At 38.3% G+C, this 26754-nt stretch overlaps 1 protein-coding gene across 6 annotated transcripts in view; it reads right to left on the bottom strand.

Moving 5' to 3' along the window:
• RUFY3 (RUN and FYVE domain containing 3) overlaps positions 1-26754 on the bottom strand; it is a 100249-nt gene that overhangs the window by 49328 nt on the left and 24167 nt on the right. For 2 of the 6 annotated variants that reach the window (XM_012464432.3, XM_012464438.2), the window contains exon 2: positions 15301-15354. The exons of the other annotated variants lie outside the window; for them this stretch is intronic. In XM_012464432.3, the coding sequence (XP_012319855.2) occupies positions 15301-15354 (54 nt within the window). The remainder of the gene's footprint in view (positions 1-15300; positions 15355-26754) is intronic. 6 annotated transcript variants of the gene reach the window in all.

Here is a 26754-nt window from a genome sequence, read left to right as displayed (position 1 = left end):
TTCCATATTGAGAACTACTAATCTAAACAAGTGAAAGTCAAACAAAAATCTGGTATTGTAATTTAACTGTTAGATATAAGAGCTTAAAAGCAAAAATTCACTTCAGTTAGAATGGCTATTATTAACAAGACAAAAAATAACAAATGCTGGTGTGGATGCAGAAAAAAGGGAATTCTTATACACTGTTGATGGGAATGTAAATTAGTATAGCCTTTATGGAAAACTGTACAGAGGTTTCTCAAAAAAACTAAAAATAGAACTATCATATGATTCAGCAATCCCACTAGTGGATGTTTATCCAAAGGAAACGAAATAATATAACAAAGAGATATGTGCATTCCCATGTTTAATTCAGTACTATTCACAATAGCCAAAATATGAAATCAACCTAAGTGTCATCAACACGAATAGATTAAAGAAATGTAGTATATACACACACACACATATATACACACACACACACACCCCCAATATGGTGTGTATATATATACACAATTCAGCTATAAAAAGAATGAAATCCTATGATTCATGGCAACATGGATGAGCCTAAAGGACATTATGTCAAGTGAAGTAAGTCAGGCACAGAAAGGCAAATACCGCATGCTCTCACTCATATGTGGAAGCTAAAAAAGTTGAGCTCATAGAAGTAGAAAGTAGAATTGTGGTTATTAGAAAATGGGAAGAGTATGGAGGAGAAGAAGACCGGGAGAGGTTGGCTAATGGATACAAAGCTACAGCTAGATAGATAGATAAGGTAAGTAAGTTATAGTGTTCTAGAGTATTGTATGGTGACTAGAGTCAATAATTTTTTGTATATTTTTAAATAGCTAAAAGAGAGGATTCTGAATATTCCCAAAATAAACAAATGAGTGCTTGAGGTAAGATACGCTAATTACACTGATTTGTTCATTACATTGTACATATGAGCCAAAATATCACTCTATACTCCTAATCATGGACAATTATTATACATCAAAAAAATTTTAAAAGAATTTATTGCTCATTGTTAATACAAAAGCTAAAATGAGTATTATTTAATGCTTATTAACATTTTTGTGCTGAATAGCTATAAAAGAAAAGCTTATTCTACATTAGTAATGTCTGAAAAACAATAATTTTAAATAAATCTATTTTGAACTTTTGTAATAATTGCTCTTACAGTATAAAATTTGACAGAAAGTAAGTCCTTGACTGTGAAAGAAAGAAGTAAAAGTACTAAAAAGACCTTGTAATAAAACACCATTTAGCAAGCCTGATGACACTTATTTGTATGAGACAATTACAAACTTTTATTCTATCCTCATTAAAAAAAATACTAATAATAGAGTCTTAGGATCCTTAGATTATCTACATACCTATATCCATATCCATATCTTTATCTATCTACTCTCCTTAATGGCATCTCAGGTATCATATTTCTACTCAATAATAAGAAAATTTACTTAAGTAATACTTCCTCTGGATGAAAATCTGTTAAAGGGTTAGTCAAAAAAAAATTAACCATCTGGGCCTGGTGGCTTGCACCTGTAATCCCAGCACTTTGGGAGACTGAGGCAGGTGGATTACCTGAGGTCGGGAGTTCGAGAACAACCTGGCCAACACAGGGAAACCCCATCTCTACTAAAAATACAAAAATTATCTGGGCATGGTGCCGGGTGCCTATAAGCCCAGCTACTCATGAGGCTGAGGCAGAAGAATCACTTGAACCCAGCAGGCGGAGGTTGCAGTGAGCCAAGACTGCACCACTACACTCCAGCCTGTGAGACAAGAGCAAAACTCCGTCTCAAAAAAAAAAAAAAATTTAACCATAAATTTACTTGTCCTCATTGCTACCTTTTCTTGGTAACAGTATAATCAATGAGGACCTTCACTGAGTTAGGACTCGTCATCAGAAATGATTAATGTAATCATCTATTAGGCCAATTAACCTATTATATGACTTCAAGCAATAAATCTCACCTCTTTGAGGCCTCAATTTCCTCCTCAGTAAAATGAGAGGGTTGGACTTGTTCAGTAATTATTTTTTTTCCCATGGAAACCATGCACATTCATATCAGTCATAATGACATATAACAGCACTGATTCTCAAGGGAGAGGCATATTAATATACCTGGAATCAGAGAAACGACATGTTCTGTTTGGAAAACCCCACAAATGACTAATACCAGATGAACTAGATCCTCTCTACTCTCTGGTCTTGGAACATCAACACTGGCATAACCAGGAAAGCTTTTAGACATGGGAAATTGTAGGTTCCAACAGTACCACTGAATCAGGTTTTGCACTTTAACTAGATCCTCAGGCAATCTGTATGGGCATTAAAGTTTGAGAGACACTGACCTAGATCATTCTCCTAGCTAGCATATTATAATTCCATGATTTCATAGTTGGCTTCATCAAGGGCAACTAACATACATGTATATCAGTAGAAAGCCCTAGGAGGAAGGAAATAATAAAGATTAGAGCAGAAATAAACAGCAAAAACAACTACTGAGAAAAATCAATAAACCCAAAGTTGGTTCTTTGACAAGATGAATAATATTGACACTTAGCTAGACTGTATCAGTAGAAAAGGGAGAAGATTCAAATTACTAAAATCAGGAATGAAAGAGGGGACATTAGTATTGACATTACAGAAACAAGGGTTACAAGGGAATGCTACAGACAATTGTATGCCAACATATTAGATAACCTAGACAAAACAGACAATTTCTTAGAAAGACACAAACTACTAAAACTGACATAAGAAGAAATAGGAAATCTGAACAGACCTACAACAAGTAAAGATCCTGAATTAGTAATAAAAAAAAAATCACACACAGAGGAGGCCAGGACCAGATGGCCTCATTGTTAAAATCTACCAATCATTTAAAGAATTGACACAAATCCTTGACAGACTATTCCAAAAATCAGAAGAAAGGAGAACTTCCTAACTCATTCTATGACAGTAGTATTACCTTGAGACCAAATCAGATAAAGATATCATAAGAAAACTATAGATCAATATTCCTTAGGACTACAGACACAAAAATCCTCAACAAAATACTGAAAAACCGAATCTAGCAACATATAAAAAGGATTATATAACTGAACCAATTGGAATTAATCACAGAATGCAAGGTCTGTCCAACATACAAAACTCAATCAATGTAATACATCAAATTAATAAAGAAGGACATCACATGGTAATTCCATTAGAAGTAGACAAAGCACTTGACAAAATCCAATATCCATTAATGATACAAACATTCAACAAATCAGGAAGAGACGGGAACTTTCTTAGCTTGACAAAGGGCATCTACATCTACGTAAAACTCACAGCTAACATAAACTTGACATAAAAAAGACTGAAGGTTTTCTCAAATATCAGGAACAAGACAAGGATGTCCACTTTTGCCACTTCTAACCAACACTGTATAGGAAGGTTTTGCTAGGGCAATTAGGCATGAAAAGGAAATCAAAGGCAATTAGTTTGAAAAGGAAGAAGTAAAACTATATGTGTAGATGACATGATCTTATATATAAAAAATCCTAAGGAATCCACACACACAAAAAGTACGTAAATAAATGAATTTAGCAAGGTTGTAAGGTACAAGATCAATACACAAAATTAATACACAAAAATTAATTAATTTCTATACATTAGCAACAAACAATTCAAAAAAGAAATTTAAAAACAATTCCATTTATAATAGCACCAGAAAAATGTCGATAAACTTAATGAAAGACGTGCAAGACTTGTACATGGAAAAATACAAAACTTTGCTGAAAGAAATTTAAAAGACCAGGCCAGGCGCGGTGGCTCACATCTGTAATCCCAGCACTTTGGGAGGCTGAGGTGGGTAGATCACTTGAGATCACGAGTTCAAGACCAGCCTGGCCAACATGGTGAAACCCCGTCTCTACTAAAATTACAAAAATTCTCTGGGTGTGGTGGCACACACCTGTAATCCTAGCTACTAAGGAAGCTGAGGCAGGAGAATTGCTTGAACCCGGGAGGTGGAGGTTGCAGTGAGCCAAGATTGTGCCATTGCACTCCAGCCTGGGCGAAAGAGCGAGACTCCATCTCAAAAAAACAAACAACAAAATTTTTAAAGATCAAAATAAACAAATATCAAATGTTCATAGATCAGAAAACTTCATACTGCCAAGATGACAATATTCCTCAAATTGATACAGGATCAAAGCATTTCTATCAAATCACCAGCTATCTTTTTGCAGAAATTGACAAGCTTATACTAAAGTACATATGGTAATACAAGGAACCCAGAATAGCCAAAACAATCGTGAAAAAGAACAATGCTGGAAGGCTCACACTTCCTGATTTCAAAACTTACTATATAGCAACAGTACTCAAGACTGTTACAGTCATAAGGACAGACATATAGATTAATGGAATGAAATTGAGAATTCAGAAACAATTGACTTATGGTCAATAAATTTTCAACAAGGGTCCTAAGACAGTTCAACTAAAAAGAATAGTCTTTGCAACAAATGGTGGTAGGACAATTGGATATCCAAATGTAAAAGAATTAAAGAAAAAAACAAAACTCACAATAGATCTGAGACCAAAGTTTAAGAGCTAAAACTATAAAACTCTTGAAGAAAACACAAGTTTAAATATTTTATGACTATAGGCTAGGAAATGGTTTAGCAACAAAAGAAAAAATAGATAAGGTGGACATCATCAAAATTAAAAACATTTGTGCTTCAAAGGTTATCATCAAGAAAGTGAAAAAGACAAGCCATAGAATGAAAGAAAATATTTGCAAATCAGATCCAGTATACACAATGTACAAAGAATTATTACGATTTAACAACAAAATAGAAATAATCTAGTAAAAAAGAATGGGCAAAGGATTGAAATATACATTTCTGCAGAGAAATGGCCAGAAAGCATATGAAAAGATGCTAATTAGACAAACACAAATCAAAATGACGAGATACCTTTTCACACTCACTAGGACAGTGATAATAAAAATTATTTACTGGAGCAAATGGTATTAATAAGAATGTAGAAAAATGGAAACTTTCGTGCACTGCTAATAGGAATGTAAAATGGTCCAGCTGCTTCGGCAAACAGTCTGGCAATTCTCCAAAAAATTAAACATATGAGTTATTTGACCCAGAAATGCAACGTTTTCAATACGAAAACCTATGTCCACACATCATAAAAATGCCAACAATGGACACTGGAGACAACTAGCGGGTGGTAGGAGGAAGCAGAAAAACTGTTGGGTACTATGCTTACTACCTGGGTGACAGGATCACTCATACCCCAAATCTCAGCATCACACAAAATACCCATATAACAAACTGCACATGTACCCCCCAAATCTAAAACAAAAGCTAAAATTATTTTAAAAAGCTATCCACACAAAACGTATACATTAATGTTCACAGTAGCATTATTCATAATTTGCCCCAAAGTGAAACAAGCCAAATGTCCACCAACCAATAAATAGACAAAATATGGTATGTCCATATATTATTAATGCATAAAAAGAAATGACATTACAATACATGCTACAACATGGATAACCCTTGAAAACATATGCTAAGTGAAAGAAGCCTGACATAAAAGACCAAATATTTTATGATTTTCTTTATATAAAATGCCCAGAATAGGCAAATCTACAGAGAGACATATGTAAATACTTGAAGAAGTCCCTCAAGAAAAATCAGCAGAGACAGAAAATAGACTAGTCGTTGCCAGGGGCTGGGAGGAAGAAGAATAGAGAGTGTTATGATAGAATTTCTTTTTAGGGTAATGAAAATATTTTAGGATTAGAGAGTGGTGATGAATGCACATCTTTGTGACTATACTACCAACCGCTGAATTGTACACTTTTAAGTGATGACCTTTATGGTATGTGAATTGTACTTCAATAAGGCCATTACTAGAAAAAAAACACTAAAGTTTTTAGACATCATAATACTATCTTGCATGTATCTTGATTCAAATAAACCGACTAAAAAAGACATATTTGAGACAATCGGACTTTGAAAATGGGCTGAGATACTATTAAGACCTTGTTGGTAATTTTGTTAGTTACAGCACTGAAAGATTTACAGGTGCTGAGATGTAATGTTTGGAGTTTGCTTTAAAATGCTCCAGAAACAAAAATGGAGGTATTAGATTAAATAAGATTGGCAATAATTACTGAAACTGGTGATGGAGATATTAGAGCTCATTAAGTTATTTTTTTTAATGCACTATAAGAAGTAAGAAGCTGTATAATTAAGCTGGGCATTGTGGCATGTGCCCATAGTCCTAGCTACTCAGGGGGCCAAGATGAGGCAAGAAGGTTGCTTGAGACCAGGAGTTCAAAGCTACAGTGAGCTAGGAGAGCTATGATCACACCACCATACTCCAGACTGGGCAAGACTTGAGGCCCTGTCTCTAAAAAAAAAAGTTCCATAATTAAAAGTAAAAAATTTAAAGTAAAAGTAAAATTCTGGCTAGGCACAGTGGCTCCCACTGTAAATCCAGCACTTTGGGAGGCCAAGGCTGGCAGATGGATAGCTTGACCTGAGGAGTCAAGACCAGGTTGGACAACAAGGTGAGACCCTGTCTCCATAAAAACACACAAAAAATTAGCTAGGTGTGGTGCTACACACCTGTGGTCCCATCTACTTGGAAGGCTGAGGTGGGACGATGGCTTGAGCCTGGGAAGTGGAAGCTGCAGTGAGCTGTGGCACCACATTCTAGCCTGGGAACAGAATGAGATCCTGAGACAGACAGACAGACAGACACACACACACACACACACACACACACACACACACACAAAAGAAATTCTGCTTTCTCTTGCTCTAGGTCAAGGTTTAGCTGTTAGCTTCTTGTAAGAAACTAGTGTAGTTTCTTCTACCTCCATATGTAACCAAGAAAACCCTTCTGACGGGCTTTAGCATTGAAATGAGTCAGCTTATTTGGTTATTTAACCAAAACCATTCTTTTTTATATATTCTTACTTATTCTTGGTTAAGTATACATTGCTCTAATCTTTAATAGATTTTTTTTTTCGAGACGGAGTTTCACTCTTGTTGCCCAGGCTGGAGTGCAATGGTGCAATCTCGGCTCACCGCAACCTCTGCCTCCCAGGTTCAAGCAATTCTCCTGCCTCAGCCTCCCAAGTAGCTGGGACTATAGGTGCACACTACCACGCCCAGCTAATTTTTGTATTTTTAGTAGAGATGGGGTTTCACCATGTTGACTGGGATAGTCTCAATCTCCTGACCTCGTTATCTGCCCGCCTCAGCCTCCCAAAGCGCTGGGATTACAGGCGTTGAGCCACCGCACCCGGCCTTTAATAGATTTTTTAAAAAGTACTAGCTTGCACAAGAGTACCCTAGGAAACACATTGATTTCTTCTTTATTGGGCTCCCATATCATAATATAATCAATTTTAGTTTTGGAAAGTTACCCAGACTTCTTCAGTTACCTTTACCTGAGAATTCCATGCTGCAGAAGAATACCTAGAAGATTTCTGGAAACATTTAGAAGTTAGGATAATAGTTAGCCTTCTTTGTTTTGATACAACATAAGACATTTAGGTGGTAAATACAACCCAAGAGTTCCTTGCTTTGCTGAATTTATTCCACAGAAATAATTTAAATGTTTTGGGCTTTACCTAGGTATCAAAAAAAAAAAAAAAAAAAAAAAAAGAAATAATGTAAATGGCTGTGAAGAGGGCAATGATAAGATCTTGCAGTTAGATCTATGATCTCTAAGGGTTAGATCTGTCTCTCTCATGTTCCCTGAGTGATGTTGGGGGAAACAATTCTCCTTGGACCTCTTATGCACCTACATTTCTTTATTGGGTTATGTCAAGACTCTAAGGCCCTGACCACTCTTCTCTGGGCCATTTATGGAGCTGATAATGAGAGACGAGGCTTTCCTACTGCTTCCTACAAAAACAATGGGTTCTCCCAACTTGGCTTTCTTCACCTGTAACACAAGCCTACCATGTCGGAGCATGTCACTGAGTCATACAGTGTCACCCCATGGGACTCTGGCCCAAGAGGAACTGGCACAGAGATGCAGATGCTCAGGATGCTTGCATTGTCATGAGTAATAAAGTCCTTTGTCTCTGACCTAGGAGTCTGGTGACTTTTGCCAGCATCCAAGAAACAGTAAGAGGCTAATTTATTAGTTTGTAAAAGCAGGTAAACCTCAGGCCTGATAAAAACAAGGAATAATCGCTGTCCTTAGTTTAACTCCCTTAAATATTATACACTTGTACTCCAAATGAGGTAACACTAAAAATACCATGAATAAAAGCATGATAAATCTCAATATACTGCAGTACTTGTGGTAGATCCTAAATTTTGTGGTATCACAGAACACATGGAGAACAGTATTCCAAGTGGTTGGAATGGGTATGTGAAGTCAGGTGGAGAAAGTAAGAGTGGAATGGGGAATTCTTACTGAAGAGAACTGGAAAACACAGGTAGGGTAGAGTCAGATAAAGAGGTCTTTGAAACTAGACTTGGATATTAATGAAGGAAGCAATGGGAAGGATATTAATGAAGGAAGCAAAGGTTTTCAGCAGGGAATCAGCGTGACTGAAATTTTGTTTGGGGATGATTACTCTGAGAAGATTATGCAAAATGAATTTGAGAGAAGAGAATCAGAATGGTCTCCCACGAAGAAGTATAGTGACTCAGGTTTAGACAGTCATAGAAGAGAGGAAACGAAGGCATCACGAATAACACCAAGGTTTTTTTTTGCGCTGAGAGACTGAAACAGTGTGCTGTAAATAGAAATGAAAAAGTTTAGTAACTGTTATGGAGGTAAAGGACAAAATAAACTTGGTTTTGGATATAGCAAAGGATATTTATGTGGAAGGATTCTCAACATATTATTTTTAAAGACAAAGTCTCACTACATTGCACAGGCTGGACTTGCACTCCTGGGCTCAAGCAATCCTCCCATCTCGGCCTCCTGAATAGATGGGTCTACAGGAATGCAACCACCATGCCCAGCTTTCAAGATACTTTTGATCACATAGTTGTATAAATGCAAATGGGAGTTTGGAGTTACAGAGTCATCAGCATAGGACAATAATAGCAATTACGAGAAAAGATGCTTTCACAAGGAGATGTTTTAAAGGAAAATAGAAGGATGCAAGGTTACTAGCCCAGCCTTTAAAGTATGCCCACAATTATAGGCTGGAAACAGAGCCAAAACGGTCCTTTCAGGAATGGTTTTTTGTACACATCTAGATAGTGCTAGAGTACAAATGAATATATATCAGAGAGGCAGCACAGGATACCAGAGTATCTTTCAAACAAAGGTCACAACCCTTTAGTGGGTCACAAAATCAATTTAATGTCCTACATAGTAAGGTTATGTATTGTTTCATGAAAAATTTGTTTTTAGAGACATACAAATAAATGATGTGTGTGCTGAGTTCTGATGAAGATGTGGTTAAAGAACTTTGGTGTAGTGGTTAAGAGCACAAGCTCTAAAGCTGGTCTGTGGGAGTTTGAACTCTATTCAAACTCTTCCCTCACTGTGTGACCTGGGGAAATTTCTTTTCTCTTGTTGCACTTTCTCTTTTGAGATAATTGAGGAATCACATGAAATTCTAAGAAATAATACAGAGAGATACGTACTTTTAACATAGTTCTCCCAAGGGCATCTTGCAAAAATATAGTACATTATCACAACCAGGATACTGATGTTGAATTACAGTCAAGACACAGAACGTTTCAATCACGACAATGATCCCTCATATTGACCTTTTATAGCCACACCCATATCCATCCTTGTCCGTACCCCATTCTTAACCCATGCCAACCACTAATCTGTTCATTTCTATAGTTTTATCAATTCAAGAATGTTATATAAATAAAATCATACAGTATGTAATCATTAAAATGGACTTTTTTTACTCAGCATAATTCTCTGATGAATCATTCAGGTTGTTGCATGTGTCAATGGTCTGTTCCTTTTTACAGCTGAGTAGTATTCCACTGGGAAACTTTCTTAACCTCTCTATATGCATCACTTTCCTTATCTATAAAATGATGACACGGTTCTGAAGTGTAAACAAGCTCTTATATGTAAGCATTTAGAAGTGCTTGGGATATACCAAGGAAAAAATTTGTTAGCTACTGCAATTATTATAGTCTTCCATATTGTAACAATTTTTTTTTGTTGGAGACAGTCTTGTTCAATCACCCAGGCTGGAGTACTCTGGCCCAATCTAGGCTTACTGCAACCTCCACCTTATGGCTTCAAGTGATTTTCTTGCCTCAGCCTCCTCAGTTGCTGGGACTACAGGCACCCGTCACCATGACTGGCTAATTTTTTTTATAGTAGTCTTACTCTGTTGCCCAGGCTTGAGTGTAGTGGCACGATCTTGGCTCACTGCAACCTCTACCTCCTGGGCTCAAGAGATTTTTGTGCCTCAACCTCCCAGTAACTGGGACTATAGGAACCCACCACCATGCCCAGCTTTTTGTATTTTCAGTAGAGATGGGGTTTCACCATGTTGCCCAGGCTGGTCTCAAACTCCTGGCATCAAGTGATCCGCCCACATCAGCATCCCAAAGTGCTAGAATTATAGGCATGAGTCACAGTGCCCTGCCAATTTTTTTCTTTCTTTCTTTTTTGTTTGAGAGGGAGTCTTGCTCTGTCGCCCAGGCTAGAGTGCAGTGGCGCTATCTTGGCTCACTGCAATCTCTGCCTCCCAGTTTTAAGTGATTCTCCTGTCTCAGTAATTTTTTGTATTTTTAGTAGAGACGAGTTTTGTCATGTTGACCAGGCTGGTGTCGAACTCCTGACCTCAGGTGATCTGTCTGCCTTGGCCTCCCAAAGCAGTGGGATTATAGGCGTGAGCCACCACTCCAAGCCAGTATAACAATTTTATTTAACTTAATAACCTTATTGAATGACAATGTGGCACAGTGCTGGAAGCTAAGAAAATCTCTTAAGATATGTTCCTTCTGTTTTTCAACATGTATCAAGTCTTAACACCCTCTGCCTCCAAATGCCAAGGAACCAGTATGCAATTTTGGTAGTTATATTTTACACAGGTATATTATTTCCTAAATTCAAGTACTGTCCTGATCATTTTAATCCTCAGAGAGATGGGCAGTAATCTGGGCAACTGCAAATTCACAAAATCTGTTCAAAAGGCTTGTAATAAGTATAGACAGGAATCTGGCATTTATTGAAAAAGTAAAGGTATAAATTATGTGCCTTTTATTATTTAATGTTCATAATTTCCCTAGTGAGTTTCAAACATTTTAGACACAAATTACTAGTATATAAGGGAAGGAGATGCAATATAATAGATGTTCTATATAATAAAATTCTACCCTAATAAGATACTTCATATTCTAGTAGATATGTTACAAACACATAAAATATGAAACTAATGATCACTGTAAAAAACAGATCAAAAGAGCCAGCCGCAGTGGCTAATGGCTGTAATCCCAACACTTGGGAGGCCAAGGCGGGTTGATCACCTGAGGCCAGGAGTTTGAGACCAGCGTGGCCAACATGATAAGATCCTATCTCTACTAAAAATGCAAAAATTAGCCAGACATGGTGGCACGTGTCTGTAGTCCCAGCTACTCAGGAGGCTGGGGCAGGAAAATTGCTTCAACCTGAGAGGCAGAGGTTGGAGTGAGCTGAGATTGTACCACTGCACCTCAGCCTGGGTGACAAGAGCAAAACCATCTCAAAAAAAAAAAAAAAAGTTTAAAAGAAACAACTTTAATTGTGCCAGAACTGAAACAAAAAACAAAAACAACTAAGAGTTCAAATCTGCAACCCATTAGAGTTTGTTATTTTAAACTTTTTTAGGAGGCCAGAGGCCAGTGTTAACATTTCATCTATTAAAAAGCAAACTATAAGGCTGGGCGTGGGGGCTCACGCCTTTAATATCAGCACTTTGGGAGGCAGAGGTGGGCAGATCATGAGATCTGGAGTTTGAGACCAGCCTAAACAGCGTGATGAAAATCTGTCTCTACTAAAAATACAAAAATTAGCTGGGTGTGGTGGTGGGCACCTGTAATCTCAGCTACTCAGGAGGCTAAGGCAGGAGAATGGCTTGAACCCGGGAGGCCAAGGTTGCAGTGAGCTGAGATAGTGTCACTGCACTCCAGCCTGGACACAAGAACGAGACTCTATCTTGCATAAAAAAAAAAAAAAAAAAAAAAAAAAAGCAAACTATAGTGGTGGCTCAAGCCTGCAATCCTAGGGCTTTGGGAGCCTGATGGGGGAGGATCGTTTGAGCCTAGGAGTTTTAGACCAGCCTGGGCAATGAAGTGAGACCCTGTCTCTACATACATAAATACATACATAAAAAATTAAGCCAGTTGTGATGGCAAATGCCTGTAGTCCTAGTTACTCGGGAGGCTGAGGAAGGAGGACCACTTCAGCCTGGGACTTTGAGGCTTCAGGGAGCTATGACCATGCCACTGCACTCCAGCCTGGGCAACAGAGTGATACCCTGCCTCAAAAAAAAAAAAAAAAAAGAAAAAAAAAGGCCAACTGTTATGGCACATTTACAATAACAGATGAGAAACAGAATTGAAAACAGCTCAGCAGTTGAAGGTCTCCAGAAAACATCTGAGCCTGCATACATCATCTGCTTTCTCTGAGTCTGAAACAGGATTCTCCCCAGAACCTGAATTGCTACTGTGTATGTGCAGGTAATACTCTATAACTTATTTCTTCTCGGTACTAGCACTTATATATAACATCTCCAAGTTATGTAATACAGTTATGTGAAATGCTGGAATTTCACGTAATTGTGACTGAGACCATGAGGCAAGAAAAGTAGAGAAAGATCATCAAGAAGAATGAAATGATCAATAGGGTTAATAAGTAAAGCCATCTCCCTCTCTCCATTCTCTCCCTTTTTTAAAATTATATTTCAGAAAGACTCCTGTAAAGAGGATCTTGATCAACATTACTATGTATCACAAGACTGGAAATCTATTAAGATCATCAAGGTACTGACATAATCAACATCTTCTGGATATTTTAGGTATTATATTGTTAAAGTTCATCTTCTTTCCCTTTTGGAGTTTACCTATAATAACCATCCACAAAAACTCAAGCTAAAACAAAATTAAGAAAAGGAGTCTCTCTCACAGTAGGCTTAACTCTTGCATTATTAGTACTTTGTGTTAAAGAAATGGAATCTTGCCTGTGATGAGTCATGGTAAATCCTTAAGAAAGGGATAAATTTTATGTAGCATTTTTCTTTAATAGCTAGTCTATGAAAGGAATAAAAGCCTTACACCTGCTGATGCCTAGCCAGTAATTAATAATAGGTGGGGCACAGTGGCTCACACCTGCAATCCCAGCATTTCAGGAGGCTGAGGCAGGTGGATCACTTGAGGTCAAGAGTTCAAGACCAGTCTGGCCAACATGTTGAAATCCTGTCTCTACTGAAAATACAAAAAAATTAGCCAGGCATGGTGGTATGCGTCTATAATCCCAGCTACTCAGGAGGCTGAGGCAGGAGAATTGCTTGAACCTGGGAGGCAGAGGTTGCAGTGAGCTGAGATCACTCCACTGCATGCCAGCCTGGGCAATGGAGTGAGATTTCATCTCAAAATAAATAAATAAATAAATAATAATAATAGCAGCTAACACAATAGTAAACATTGCACACTAAATGAATCAACACCCTTCTCTTTTTTTCTTGTGTGTGAACTGTCAATCAATAGACACTACTGATTTGTTCTTTCATTGAATTATATGTCATCAGTTATATTAAAAGCAGAATCAAAGATAGCATAAAAATAATTTGACCACAGGAAGAGAGATGACACTCAGGATTTCAGAATTCACGCATTCAAAGGCAAGTGCTAAGAAGAAGATACTGTTAGGCATCAACATGGAGGGGAAAGCTGCCTTGATTTTGTTTGGTCTGACCAGATCTACTGAGGGCAGTACTCATCCCAGGTCTGATAAGGATACTAAGAAGTTTAAGACAATCTCTGTTCTCAAAGAGTTTACCCTTTAACTAGGTTGATAAACATACAAGAATTAAAGAATAAGTAAAAAGCCTTCATGAAGCTCCAAGTTCTGCAGAAACAAGTGAATGGAGAAAAGAATGTAGGCCAAAGCTGTCAAAGAGCAAATTGTGGATATCCCATATAGATTGAACGGTTGGCAGGTGGCACAGGTGGAGGGAGAAGGGTGTGAATACATGACATGTCACAGCAACAAAGTAGGAGAGAAGGACGTGGGCAGAGAAAAGGTCAGTCTGGGAAGAGTGGTAGACGTGTGCCAGGGCAGCATGTGCTAAAGCAAAGTGGGAACATGTAAAATAAATGATAAAGTAGATCCAAATCTCAATTTTTCTTTCTTTTCTTTTTTTTTGAGATGGAATTTTGCTCTTGTTGCCCAGGCTGGAGTGCAGTGGCATGATCTCGGCTCATCACAACCTCTGCCTCCCGGGTTCAAGCAATTCTCCTGCCTCAGCCTCCCGAGTAGCTGGGATTACAGGCATATGCCACCACATCTGGCTAATTTTGTATTTTTAGTAGAGATGAGGTTTATCCATGTTGGTCAGGCTGGTCTTGAACACCCAACCTCATGTGATCTGCCCGCCTCAGCCTCCCAAAGTGCTGGGATTACAGGTGTGAGCCACTGAGCCTGGCCTCAATTTTTCTATTTTTAGTATAAAATGTGTAAATTGCCCTGAGCTTCCTATAATTAGGTGCCTTAATAACAGAAGAAACACTTACTGGTTTAGGGAACCTTTCCACATTAGAACATATGTGCTACTTTAAAAAGATAATCACAACATTCCATGTTTCAGTCTCTTATATGAAGAAGAAAAAAATTAACAAAAAATACACCAGAAAGGAATGCTATTATGTGATGAAGTTGAAAGTGTGTAACGTTATGGAAATCTACAAATCAGAGCAACATTCCAGGCCAAACACATCAGATTCCTGGAATCTGTTTGCTTTTGGCTGCTGTGAAATACACAAAAATATATATACATAATATTTATATGAGTAATAAAATTTACACTTTCTCAACAAACAAATGAAAAAACAGCCATAACAAAAACTTGATGTAATCTTGAAATAATGTCCCTTTTAAACACATTATTCAACAAATATCTTTAAAAAGCAACGTAACCATACATTGACACTATTTTACTTGGAATCAAAACATAAAGATTTCCTAGTTATTGCCATGGGAAATAAAACCTAACACTGACATTTCCTCTTATGGAAAACAATTAAAAGGTGGTTAGAAAATTTTAAAAAGCAAGGAAAAAAAAAGCTGAAAGATGTTGGTGTGGCACGCACCTTCTGTATCATCGCGCATTTGCTCCACCAAATCTGTCAAATCCTCCCAAGAGTCTTTGCAAACGGCAAAAAGAAAGGAAAAGAAAGATAAAATGTCATGCAAGCCGAGAAAGAAAAGTGCTATTAAAAACAAGATTTCCAAAGGGATAACTGAAAGGGAGGTTCCTAGGATTCTTTCTATTTATCACAGCGATTAACAGTGACAAGGGCTGGGACTACAACCAAATAAGCAGAGATAGCAACTATGGTTATTAAAGATGTTTAAAAGCTAAGATTAGTAATTTCAAGGTTTCTAATAAAGGGAAACAAAGATGTATATACCATAAAAAAGCAACACGAATTTTTTTTCTATTGAAAATCAAAAGCTCTTTGTATTCTAAGTGTAGGCAACATTAATCTAATTCAACATTTATTTTGATCACCTCAGGGAACTGAAAAGTATGTGCAAAATGTATTTTTTAGGTTCAGGACAAATATTATGATGCAAACTAGTGACTTTTCTTAAAATAAAATTTAAAAATCCAAATACTTTTTCCAGCTCCCCCCCAACCACAATTCTCCTTCCCTAAAACAAAAATAAAGAAGGCTGCTTTGAAGATACACAAAACACATCACTTATAATTCAATAAAGCCAGATATTTATTCAACATACAGAACTAGCAGGATCTGAGGCAGTGACCTACAATCAAGCACATTAATATTTCTGCAGGAAATAAATATTCAGATTAAGTAGACTAAAGACTATAAATACCCTCAAGTAAATTCATGTCTTTTATTTTTTTTTGTCACCCAGGCTGAAGTGCAGTGGCACCATCTTGGCTCACTGCAACTTCCGTCTCCTGGGTTCAAGTGATTCTCCTGTCTCAGCCTCCTGAGTAGCTGGGACTACAGGCACACATCACCACACCTGGCGTGTTAGCCAGAATGGTCTTGATCTCCTGACGTTGTGATCTACCTGTCTCAGCCTCCCAAAGTGCTGGGATTACAGGTGTGAGTCACCGCATCTGGCCAATTCACATCATGGTTTATCACCAAATGAGTTCAGGCAAGTTTACAAAAAATGCTTTTGGTTTCCAGAGGTTTTTTTTTTTTATTATTATTTTGGAATTATGTATCTAGTAAAGCAAATGGAAAGTATCTCATACAGAAAAAAACATACTGTGTGTTGGCTACTATTATTTTATAGTAAATTAGTACTGAAATACATTATATATAAACATACTTGCATATGTCATTTTCAGGTACAATCCTTTGACAATATAATGTGCCAGAAATCTATATTGTGTAGGATTATAGATTCACGAGAATGGACTCTTTACCCTCCACATTATTGCTTTCGTAACCTTGCAAAAGTCAACAGAAGGAATATTCCCATTTTATTCTTTATTGTATTTAACTAGAAACTGTATTTGTCACCTACTAAGATAAAAGTCTACCTTTTTAAAGCAAAATACAAAGATCCTCCAAGATTTGTACAGAAAAAGGCTCTGGAAAGTAAATTTCTAGGTAGGAATGCGTGGTGGATACTAGGGATCTCTCTGACTTTTCCTTGAGCATGTCCCATCTAGAGCATTTTTCTGTTACAACCAGACATATTTTCTGTTTTCTTCTTAAAACAGAGTTTAAAGTTTTAAGTATCACAGTGATAGAATTAATTTAAGAGAAGTTTTCTCCCCTAGAAAGGTAAAGGTCTGTTTTTTTCCTGTAAAGTTGTTGTCTACTTTACCTTGGCATGCTCAGGACTTTACTACAATAGGTAATATGCCATTCTTTTATTCCTCAAAGAAAGATTTTTGAAAGATTTAAAAAAATTGTGCCTTGTAGAATATGTTCTTTTTCTTTCTTTTTTTTTTTTTTCTCTGAGACGGAGTCTCTGTTGCTCAAGCTGGAGTGCAATGGCACTATCTCGGCTCATTGAAACCTTGGCCTCCCAGGTTCAAGCAATTCTCCTGCCTCAGCCTCCTGGGTAGCTGGGATTACAGGTGCACACTGCCATGCCCGGCTAATTTTTGTAGTTTAGTAGAAACAGGGTTTCACCGCGTTGTCTAGGCTGGTCTCGAACTCCTGAGCTCAGGCAATTCACTTGCCTTGGCCTCCCAAAGTGCTAGGATTACAGGCATGAGCCACCAGGCTCAGCCTATGTTCACATTACTAAAATGACAACATCCAATCCATTATGCAGAGGTGGATGGCACCATGGACAACTCTTGTCTCTTTCCTAGCACATTTCATCATTTCTACAGATAATACTTTGTTGCCTTGGGCATGTTTTGCCTAGTCTAAAAAACTATATTAACATTAATTTGTATCATCATAGTATGCATACAAATTAAAGAGAGGGACAATCTAAATGCTATTTGATATGGTGTGAATCAAAATTTGCTATAGGTAATGCACAATTTAGTTATGCCAATCAGAATGGTGTAACAGATGTACATTAAAAGTATTAGCTGGGCACGGTGGCTCACACCTGTAATCCCAGCACTTTGGGAGGCTGAGGCGGGTGGATCATGAGGTCAAGAGTTCAAGACCAGCCTGGCCAACATGCTGAGACCCCCGTCTCCACTAAAAATACAAAAATTAGCCGGGTGTGGTGTTAAGCGCCTGTAATCCCAGCTACTCAGGAGGCTGAGGCAGGAGAATTGCTCGAACCCAGGAGGCGGAGGTTGCAGTGAGCTGAGATGACATCACTACTTGTACTCCAACCTGGGTGACAGAGCAAGATGCTACCTCAAAAAAAAATAAAATAAAATAACATTAGTGACATAAGTGAAGATAAAACAGATTCTTAGGTGAGCAGTTAGGTGACACTAGCAGGCTAAGGAGGACCAGGCCTGATGGGGAGTGAGGAGATAAGGAAAAGAAGCACTGACCAATAGACCCTTTGCCCTCATGCCAGAATAGCTATGCTGGCAGAGATAATGGCTCTAAGACACTTTAGCTGGGAAGTTGCTGTCCCCAGGACTGGACACTGTGGGCTTCTCAGACAAAACACAGTACATCTCACATACACTCTAAGTTTTACATCTCTATGAGAAAGAAAAAAGAAATCCCCACACATAGCTTTTTCATCTCAAAAAGCAAGTTCTAGCAATCTTAGAAATGCATGCAGTTTCTCAATGCACAATTAACAGTAAAAACTCTCTTCTGCTTAGGACACTATTGTTAGCTTTAAAGAGAAAGTAATATTATGAGGCTTTCAGCTGCTGAACCAACTGTCTTGAAAACCACAACTGTATGCTTTGGAAAGTTCAGATTTTAATACAGCATGAGAAAAACACAACCAACTGCAGCAGGAAAGACAAAACCAAGCTTTGAAGAGTAGCTAATATGAAAGTTGATGATACCATGCTATTTAAAAATTTTTAAAATTGTTTAAAGCAGCTTGGCAATATGTATAAAAATTAAAAAATGAAAACTGGTAAAATATTCAAGTTATATACATAACAACGTACCAAAACTGTCTTGGGTAGAAAAGTTTAGAAACTACCTAAATACCTATAATAAAGGAATAGTCAAAGAAATTATGGCACATCCAGGCTGGGCATGGTGGCTCATGCCTGTAATCCCAGCACTTTGGGAGGCTGAGATGGGTGGATCACCTGAGGTCAGGAGTTTAAGACTAGCCTGGCCAACATAGTGAAACCCCATGTCTCTACTAAAAATACAAAAATTAGCCAGGCATGGTCGCAGGCACCTGTAATTCCAGCTACTTGAGAGGCCGAGGCAAGAGAATTGCTTGAAACTGGGAGGCAGAGGTTGCAGTGAATCGAGACTGTGCTAATGCAATCCACCCAGGGCAGTAAGAGTGAAACTCTGTCTCAAAAAAAAAAAATAATAAAAGAAAAAAATTATGGCACATCCAATAACTGAAGACATTAAACAAAATGATACAAATTTCAGTTTGCCCATATGGAAAGACATTGCAGAGGAAAAAAGGCAGATGACACAGCACAGGTGTGGTATGATCTTATATGTACACAATTGTGTGAGTTTGCAAGTGAACCTTTAGTGTATACATTGAAAAAGAGAATCCAGTACTAAATCTTAACAGTGGTTATCCCTGGGTATTAGAAATTTAGATGCATTCTATTATTTCGTCTTTTATACTTTTGTGTATCTTGTGACTTTTATAATGCAAATATGTCACCTCTACAACTCAAGTTGTTTTCATTAAAAATATCTATACATAATAATGCTAAAGATATTCTCTTTCTTTTTTTTTTTTTTTTTTTGAGACAGGGTCTCAACTCTGTCACCCAGTGAGTACAGGGGCTCAATCAAAGCTCACAGCAGCCTCAACCTCCTGGGCTCAAGTAATCCTCCCATCTTCCCACCTCAGCCTCCTGAGTAGCTGCAACCACAGGCATGCACCACCACACCCAGCTAGTGCTTTTTTTTTTTTGAGACAAAGTTTCATTCTTGTCCAGGCTGGAATGCAGTAGCATGATCTCAGCTAACTGCAACCTCTGTCTCCTAGGTTCAAGCAATTCTCCTGCCTTGGTCTCTGTAGCTGGGATTACAGGTGTCCGCCACCACGCCCAGCTAATTTTTTGTGTTTTTAGTAGAGATGAGGTTTCACCATGTTGGTCAGGCTGGTCTTGAACTCCTGACCTCAGGTGATCCACCTGCTTTGGCCTCCCAAAGTGCTGGGATTAAAGGCGTGAGCCATGGCACACGGCCACACCCTGCTAATTTTTTACTTTTTTGTACACTTTTCACCACCTTGCCCAGGCTGTCCTGGGCTCAAGCAATCTGCCTGCCTTGGCTTCCCAAAATGTTGGGTTTACAGGTGTGAGCCATCATGCCCAGCCAATATTTTCTTCAGAAACATTTTCAACACATTGACATACAATTTTGAGAATATTTAATTATGATAAAAAATAAATAATTACTTAGCAGCCATTTGGGGACAAGTTTGTTTCACTGTTCCTCTACACATATGTTTCTAAGCTCATCAAATCCTTATATTTGTCCTCTGCAAAAGCTCAAATGCCAAAAATTACAAGGCATAGATTTTACTATTTACAGCCCTGTACTCAAAAGCACTTCATAGCAGTCACAGTGGACTGGCAGGAACTAAAGGAACCACAATGAAAAACTTACACAATTATATACCCTCCGCCTCCCCTTCAAGAAGGGCACCATCAAAAAAGTAAAATATAGAACCAGCTACTGAAGAGTAGAGAATATGGTAGATGCTCTCAAACGACAGCACTTGCTCTTTCAAACCAGGCTTGGGAATCTGACAACATGAATTCAGTTCTGAGCTCTATCACTGAGCGGCAGTTATCTTATCTGGCACAGCATTTCCCTTTGGAAAATGATTGATTATTTCAGTGGTTCTTTTAGGACAAATGACTTTTGGGTGTTAAGAAGCTGATAACCCAAAGAAGAGTTAGTGTGAATTCTGTTATGAAGGGCACAAGTTAAAGATTAAAGTAGAAACTGTTCCACGAAAGGTCCAGAAAAGGCTCACCAATAGAAGAAAAGACTGTAAGGCACTGTGGTTAATGTCAGTGCCCTGAAGCCAACACCAGTGAGGAGCTCAAGGTGATAGGAAGAAACTGAAAGCAGTGCTGAAACAGGAAGGAAAAGCTGATTTTATGCAGAGTATGTTATGGTCAGCTCACAGGCAGTATGTAGCTCTTTTGTGGTTTAGATAGGAACTGGCATACAAGTACAAAGCTACTTATATTTCTCACCCAGATTTAGAATTTTACAAAATCCTGGAAGCTAAGTGGGTAAAACTTAACCTTGAAAGGGTGACTAGCCAGGTTATTTTCAGGGCAGAGCAACAAGAAGGGATGAACCTTGTCCAAAGAACTTTGTCCCATAGGCTTCTGAGACTATTAAAAGCTACAATCTTCTCACTTTGAGAAGTTCACTGAGCCTGCCTTCTGAACACATAATCACAGCTCAGGGAACCTGACAGTGTAAATCTAAGGCTGACTGCAATGGTGGCAACAAATGTTTCTGTAATCTCACCAAGGGCCAATTACAAAAGGGGGTGTGCCACAGTGAAAGCAAAGAACAGTAACACAATTCTGTGAAAAAGAGAATCCCAATGACTCAGGTTTTATTTTTCAAATACTTAGGAAAGGAATAAATCAAATGTGCTGTAAATGCTTCTAAATCTAGACACTGTGGGCCACTCTGTACACTGCAAGCAGTATTTAAACAGCTATGAAAACAAAGCATGCCAGTAAATAAAAACAGATCTGTGTTTGAAAACATTCAAAATAAAATGCCTAATAGAAATGTTTAAAAATTATATTGGAAATTGAATCTAAAGCAGCAGCTCTGCTGTGAGGCAAATGTTCCCATCACAGATGTGTGAAACTGTCATAGAAGGTACTGATATAAACAAATATCTGTTGGATGGAGGACTGCACACCTGTAATTTTTATAAATTTTTTTCCTTTGAAAAAGGAGCATTTGTTTTCTGATTAGAGTAATATGTCCTCTTGTAGAATATTTGGAAGATATTAAGACATATGAAGAATATTATAAAAATCACCCATAATTCCACTATCCAGAGATAATCAACTTTTATATTTTTGATACATTTTCTTTTACTTGTGTTTATGTATACCTGTTCTTTAAAAAATTGTGACTGCAGTAAATATGCAGCTTAAGAGAGAGGTTTTAAAAGTTATATCCAAACATTATCCTACATATCAAATATTGTTCCATAAGAATTTTTAGTGCAAGGTATTCTAAAACTTTTTGAATAATTTTCCTCTTAGGCTATTTAAGTTGCTCTCAAGATTCTGTTACAGGAAGTCAGAATACCATGATAAATAGTACATATATAAGCTTTTGTTTGTATCTCTTATTTCCTTAGGCTAGATGTCTGGTACAATCACTGAGAACTAATTTTTTAGAGTCCTTGGTTCACAATGATAAAGTGATTTCTATAAAGGATGTACCACTTTGGGAGGCCAAGGGGAGCAGATCACCTGAGGTCGGGAGTTCAAGACCAGCCTGACCAACATGGAGAAACCCCGTCTCTACTAAAAATACAAAATTGGCTGGGCATGGTGACACATGCCTGTAATTCCAGCTACTCAGGAGGCTGAGGCAGGAGAATCACTTGAACCTGGGAGGCAGAGGTTGTGGTGAGCTGAGATCATGCCACTGCACTCTGGACTCAACGAGAATGAAACTCTGTCTCGAAAAATAAATAAAAATAAAAGATGTACCAATGCACATTCCTACTAGCAGAGGCTCCAAGTCTTCCCGTATTCCCATCAATACTACGTATTATTAATAGATATATTTAAAACAACAAATTATTATTCTAAACTTGTATTTTCCAAATAATATACTATTGGTCTAGAATATGAGATAAACAATTAAAAATGAAGAAAACATTAGAAACCATAAATTAAATTGTGTGTAACGGAGGAAGACAAAATCTTTTCTTTTAAAATGATTTCATGGAGTAAAAGGGAATCCTGAGTTCACCAGAAGTTTGTTGGATATCTACCACAAACAGTACACAGTACTATGAGGCCTTCTGAAGAATGCCAAAGAAAAGGGTTGCTCCGAAGACCTTTCTATATAATTTCAGAAATAAGGAATCCCATAAATTAAATAATTGGAGAATGATTCCCAGCTTATTCAAACAAATGTCCCAGACACCACCCAGTGAATCAGGACATGAAAGGTGTGATATCTGTTGGAGAAGGACTTATAGATGAAGGGAGTCAGGGGTCCATTACCCTTCCTGATTTAACACTGGTATGAAGAATCACAAGTCGTACTCATAAAACAAAAAGAATAATTAGGGTTTTCCTGAAGCACAGCCTGACTGGAACAGTAAGTGTGTTGAAAAGGAGTTTGAAAAAACATTGAATAAATAAAATCAACCAAAAAAGGGCACGAGAATGCTTGACTAAAAGATTAATGACTACTTGTAGCTACTATTTCAAATAATCCATAATCACAAATATTACTGCTATCACAAACTGCTTGCTTATCAGGCTGAGGGTGGTGGCTCACACCTGTAATCCCAGCACTTTAGGAGGCTGAGGCAGGTGGATTGCTTGAGTCCAAGAGTTCAAGACAAGCCTGGCCAACATGGCAAAACCCTGTCTCCACTAAAAATACAAAAATTAGCTGGGCGTAGTGGTGTGTGTCTGTAGTCCCTGCTACTTAGGAGGCTGAGGCATGAGAATCGCTCCAACCTGGGAGACAGAAGTTGCAGTGAGCCAAGATTGTGCTACAGCACTCCACCCTGGGCAACAGAGTGAGACTCCATCTCAAAACAAAAACAAACCAAAACAAAACAGAACAGCTTTTCTTACTGCTTTTGTAAATCTGCTTCAGAGAGCTAAAGTTAGCATATAGATGTGTTGCTTGCCAGCCAGGTCAATTTCAGCAGTGTACCATTTTTGCTGTTTGGTAGTATATGCACAATTGTGTAAATATTTTCATGTACTTTATAAAAGTGAGTGAAAAGAGGAAAAAGAAAACAAGTGGACAAAAAGCTCAGTCTCTACTTTAATAGATGGCAATGACCAAGCATGTCCCAGCTGGGATGCTTTTGCCTTATCTGGGATGCTCACTGTACTTAAGCTACCAATGCTGTGTTCAGTTGTGTATAAAACTTCCGGATGGCCGGGAGTGCTGGCTCACGCCAGTAATTCCAGCACTTTGAAAGGCTGAGGCGGGTGGATCACGAGGTCATGAGTTCAAGACCAGACTGGACATCATGATGAAACCCTGTCTCCACTAAAAATACAAAAAAAATTAGCTGGGCACAGTGGCGGGGGCCTGTAATCCCAGCTACTCAGGAGGCTGAGGCAGAATTGCTTGAACCTGGGAGGTGGAGGTTGCAGTGAACTGAGACCGCGCCACTGCACTCCCGCTCGAGTGACAGAGCAAGACTCTCTCAGGAAAAAAAAGAAAGAACTTCTGGAAATATGTCACCAGGGATTGAGAAAAAGAATCCTCTTTTTACATGCAGTCCTATTGCTGGACTTATACTCTAGAATTCTGGGACAGGAGTGTTGTCTATAGGTTGAGCCATTGGCTGTCTGAGTTTGGATCCTGCCTCTACCACTTATTACATCCTTGAATGTCAGTTTATTGTATTTATTTTTAGTTTTGAGATGGAGTTTTGCTCTGTCACCCAGGCTGCAGCACAGTGGTGCAATCTTTGCTCACTGCAACCTCTGCCTCCCAGGTTCAAGCGATTCCCCTGCCTCAACCTCCCAAGAACTGGGATTACAGGCGCCTGCCACCACACTCTATTTCTTTTTTTTTTTTAGTAGAGATGGGATTTCACCATGTTGGCCAGGCTAGTCTTGAACTCCTGACCTCAGGTGATCCACCCACCTCAGCCTCCCAAAGTGCTAGCATTACAAGTGTGAGCCACCACACCTGGCCAAATGTCAGTTTCTTTATTTGTAAACTGAGGGTAATAACTGTATCTAACTTCAAAAGGTTGTTGTAAGAATTAAATGAGATAATACATGTATAACACTTGGAGTAAATAATTCCTGGCAGAAAGTAACTAATCAGGCCAGACGTATATTTTGTCGCATTAAACTGATCATCTGTGCATCATCTCTCAATATCAGATTCCTTATCCCTAAAAGAAGGTTAATAGAAAAGCACATATTTCGGCCAGGTGCAGTGGCTCATGCCTGTAATCCCAGCACTTTGGGAGGCCAAGGCAGGTGATCACCTGAGGTCAGGAGATTGAGATCAGAATGGCCAACATGGTGAAACGCTGTCTCTACTAAAAATACAGAAATTAGTCGGGAATGGTGGTGGGCACCTATAATCCCAGCTACTTGGGAGGCTAAGGTAGGAGAATCACTTGAATCTGGGAGGTAGGAGTTGTAGTGAGCTGAGATTGTGCTATTGCACTCCAGCATGGGTGACAAGAGCGAGGCTCTGTCTTAAAAAAAAAAAAAGAAAAGCACATATTTCTTGATAACTGATAACTTGTTAATTTTTAATCAATTATTTTCTTATTTATAGAGGTCCAAGAAAGGACAATGCTAAACCTGAGTTTAAGTTACTACTAATTTTTAACTTTAGTCTGTCTGACAAACAACTTGTTTAGACTACTCTATAAAGTTAGACACAAAAATAGAAATATAAAATAAAATGGCAATGCATTTAAGAATATGGTTTAAACTGCTGTGGCTCCAGCTACTGCTTCATGAATAACCACTAATATAAATAGCTACCATTTATGGGGTGATTTACGTTAATTATCTCATTTAATCCTCCTAACCTCTTGTTACCATTAATATCCCCAGTTAAGAGGAGAGAAAAACTCAAGCATGATGGCTCACATCTGTAATCCCAGCACTTTGGGAGACAGAGGTGGGCAGATCATTTGAGGTCAGGAGTTCAAGACCAGTCTGGCCAACATGGGGAAACCCCATCTCTACTAAAAATAAAAAAATTAGCTTGCTTGTGGTGGTGGGTGTCTGTAATCCCAGCTACTGGGGAGGCTGAGGCCAGAGAATCACTTGAACCTGGGAGGTGGAGGCTGCAGTGAGCCGAGATGGTGCCATTGCACTCTAGCCTGGGCAACAGTTTGAGACTCTGTCTCAAAAAAAAAAAAAAAAAAAAAAACTCGGCCAGGCACAGTAATCCCACCACTTTGGAAGGCTGAGGCAGGCAGATCATGAGGTCAGGAGCTTGAGACAAGTCTGGCCAGCATAGTGAAACCCCCTCTCTACTAAAAGTACACAAAATTAGCTGGGTGTGGTGGCAGGCACCTGTAATCCCAGCTACTCAGGAGGCTGACACAGGAGAATCGCATGAACCCAGGAGGCAGAGGTTGCAGTAAGCTGAGATTGCACCATTGCACTTCAGCCTGGGCGACAGTGCGAGACTGTCTCAAAAAAACAAAACTCAAGTATAAAGTGATAACTTGTGCAATATCACATGACTACTGAGTAGTGGGGTTAGGAACTGAATCCAGATCCATGCAACAAAATCTATACTTTTAACCACTATCCTATATTATCTCTAAATTAATGACCATCACAGTACCCAAAAGCACAAATTGCCAAATCAATCCCATTATTGTATGAATTCCTTTACTGTTCTGAAATATACCCCATATTAAGAGCAATAAAGTTTTCCATAATCTAATTAATATCCACTCAACTCAAACAGACTCATTAGGTATCCAGCAAATTTCTTCACAGTCATTTTGAATTCTGTGTCAAAATTCTATTTAGAAATTTTTAAATCTCAAAGCCTCATTCAAAAAAAAAAAAAGTTTCCAAATCTCCACAGCAAATATCCTTTTGTAGTCAGAAAAAAAGTCTTATTTAAGAAATCCAGTGTGGCAATTCCTCAAGGACCTAGAAATAGAAATTCCATTTGACCCAGCAATCCCATTACTGGGTATATATCCAAAGGATTATAAATCGTTCTACTATAAGGACACATGCACACGAATGTTCATTGCAGCAC

The sequence above is a fragment of the Aotus nancymaae genome, unplaced genomic scaffold (genome assembly GCF_030222135.1).
Source record: "Aotus nancymaae isolate 86718 unplaced genomic scaffold, 86718_ANA_hifiasm-v0.15.2.pri h1tg000006l, whole genome shotgun sequence".
In the NCBI taxonomy this organism is placed as follows: domain Eukaryota; kingdom Metazoa; phylum Chordata; class Mammalia; order Primates; family Aotidae; genus Aotus; species Aotus nancymaae.
This window is presented reverse-complemented; position numbering and strand designations above follow the sequence as displayed.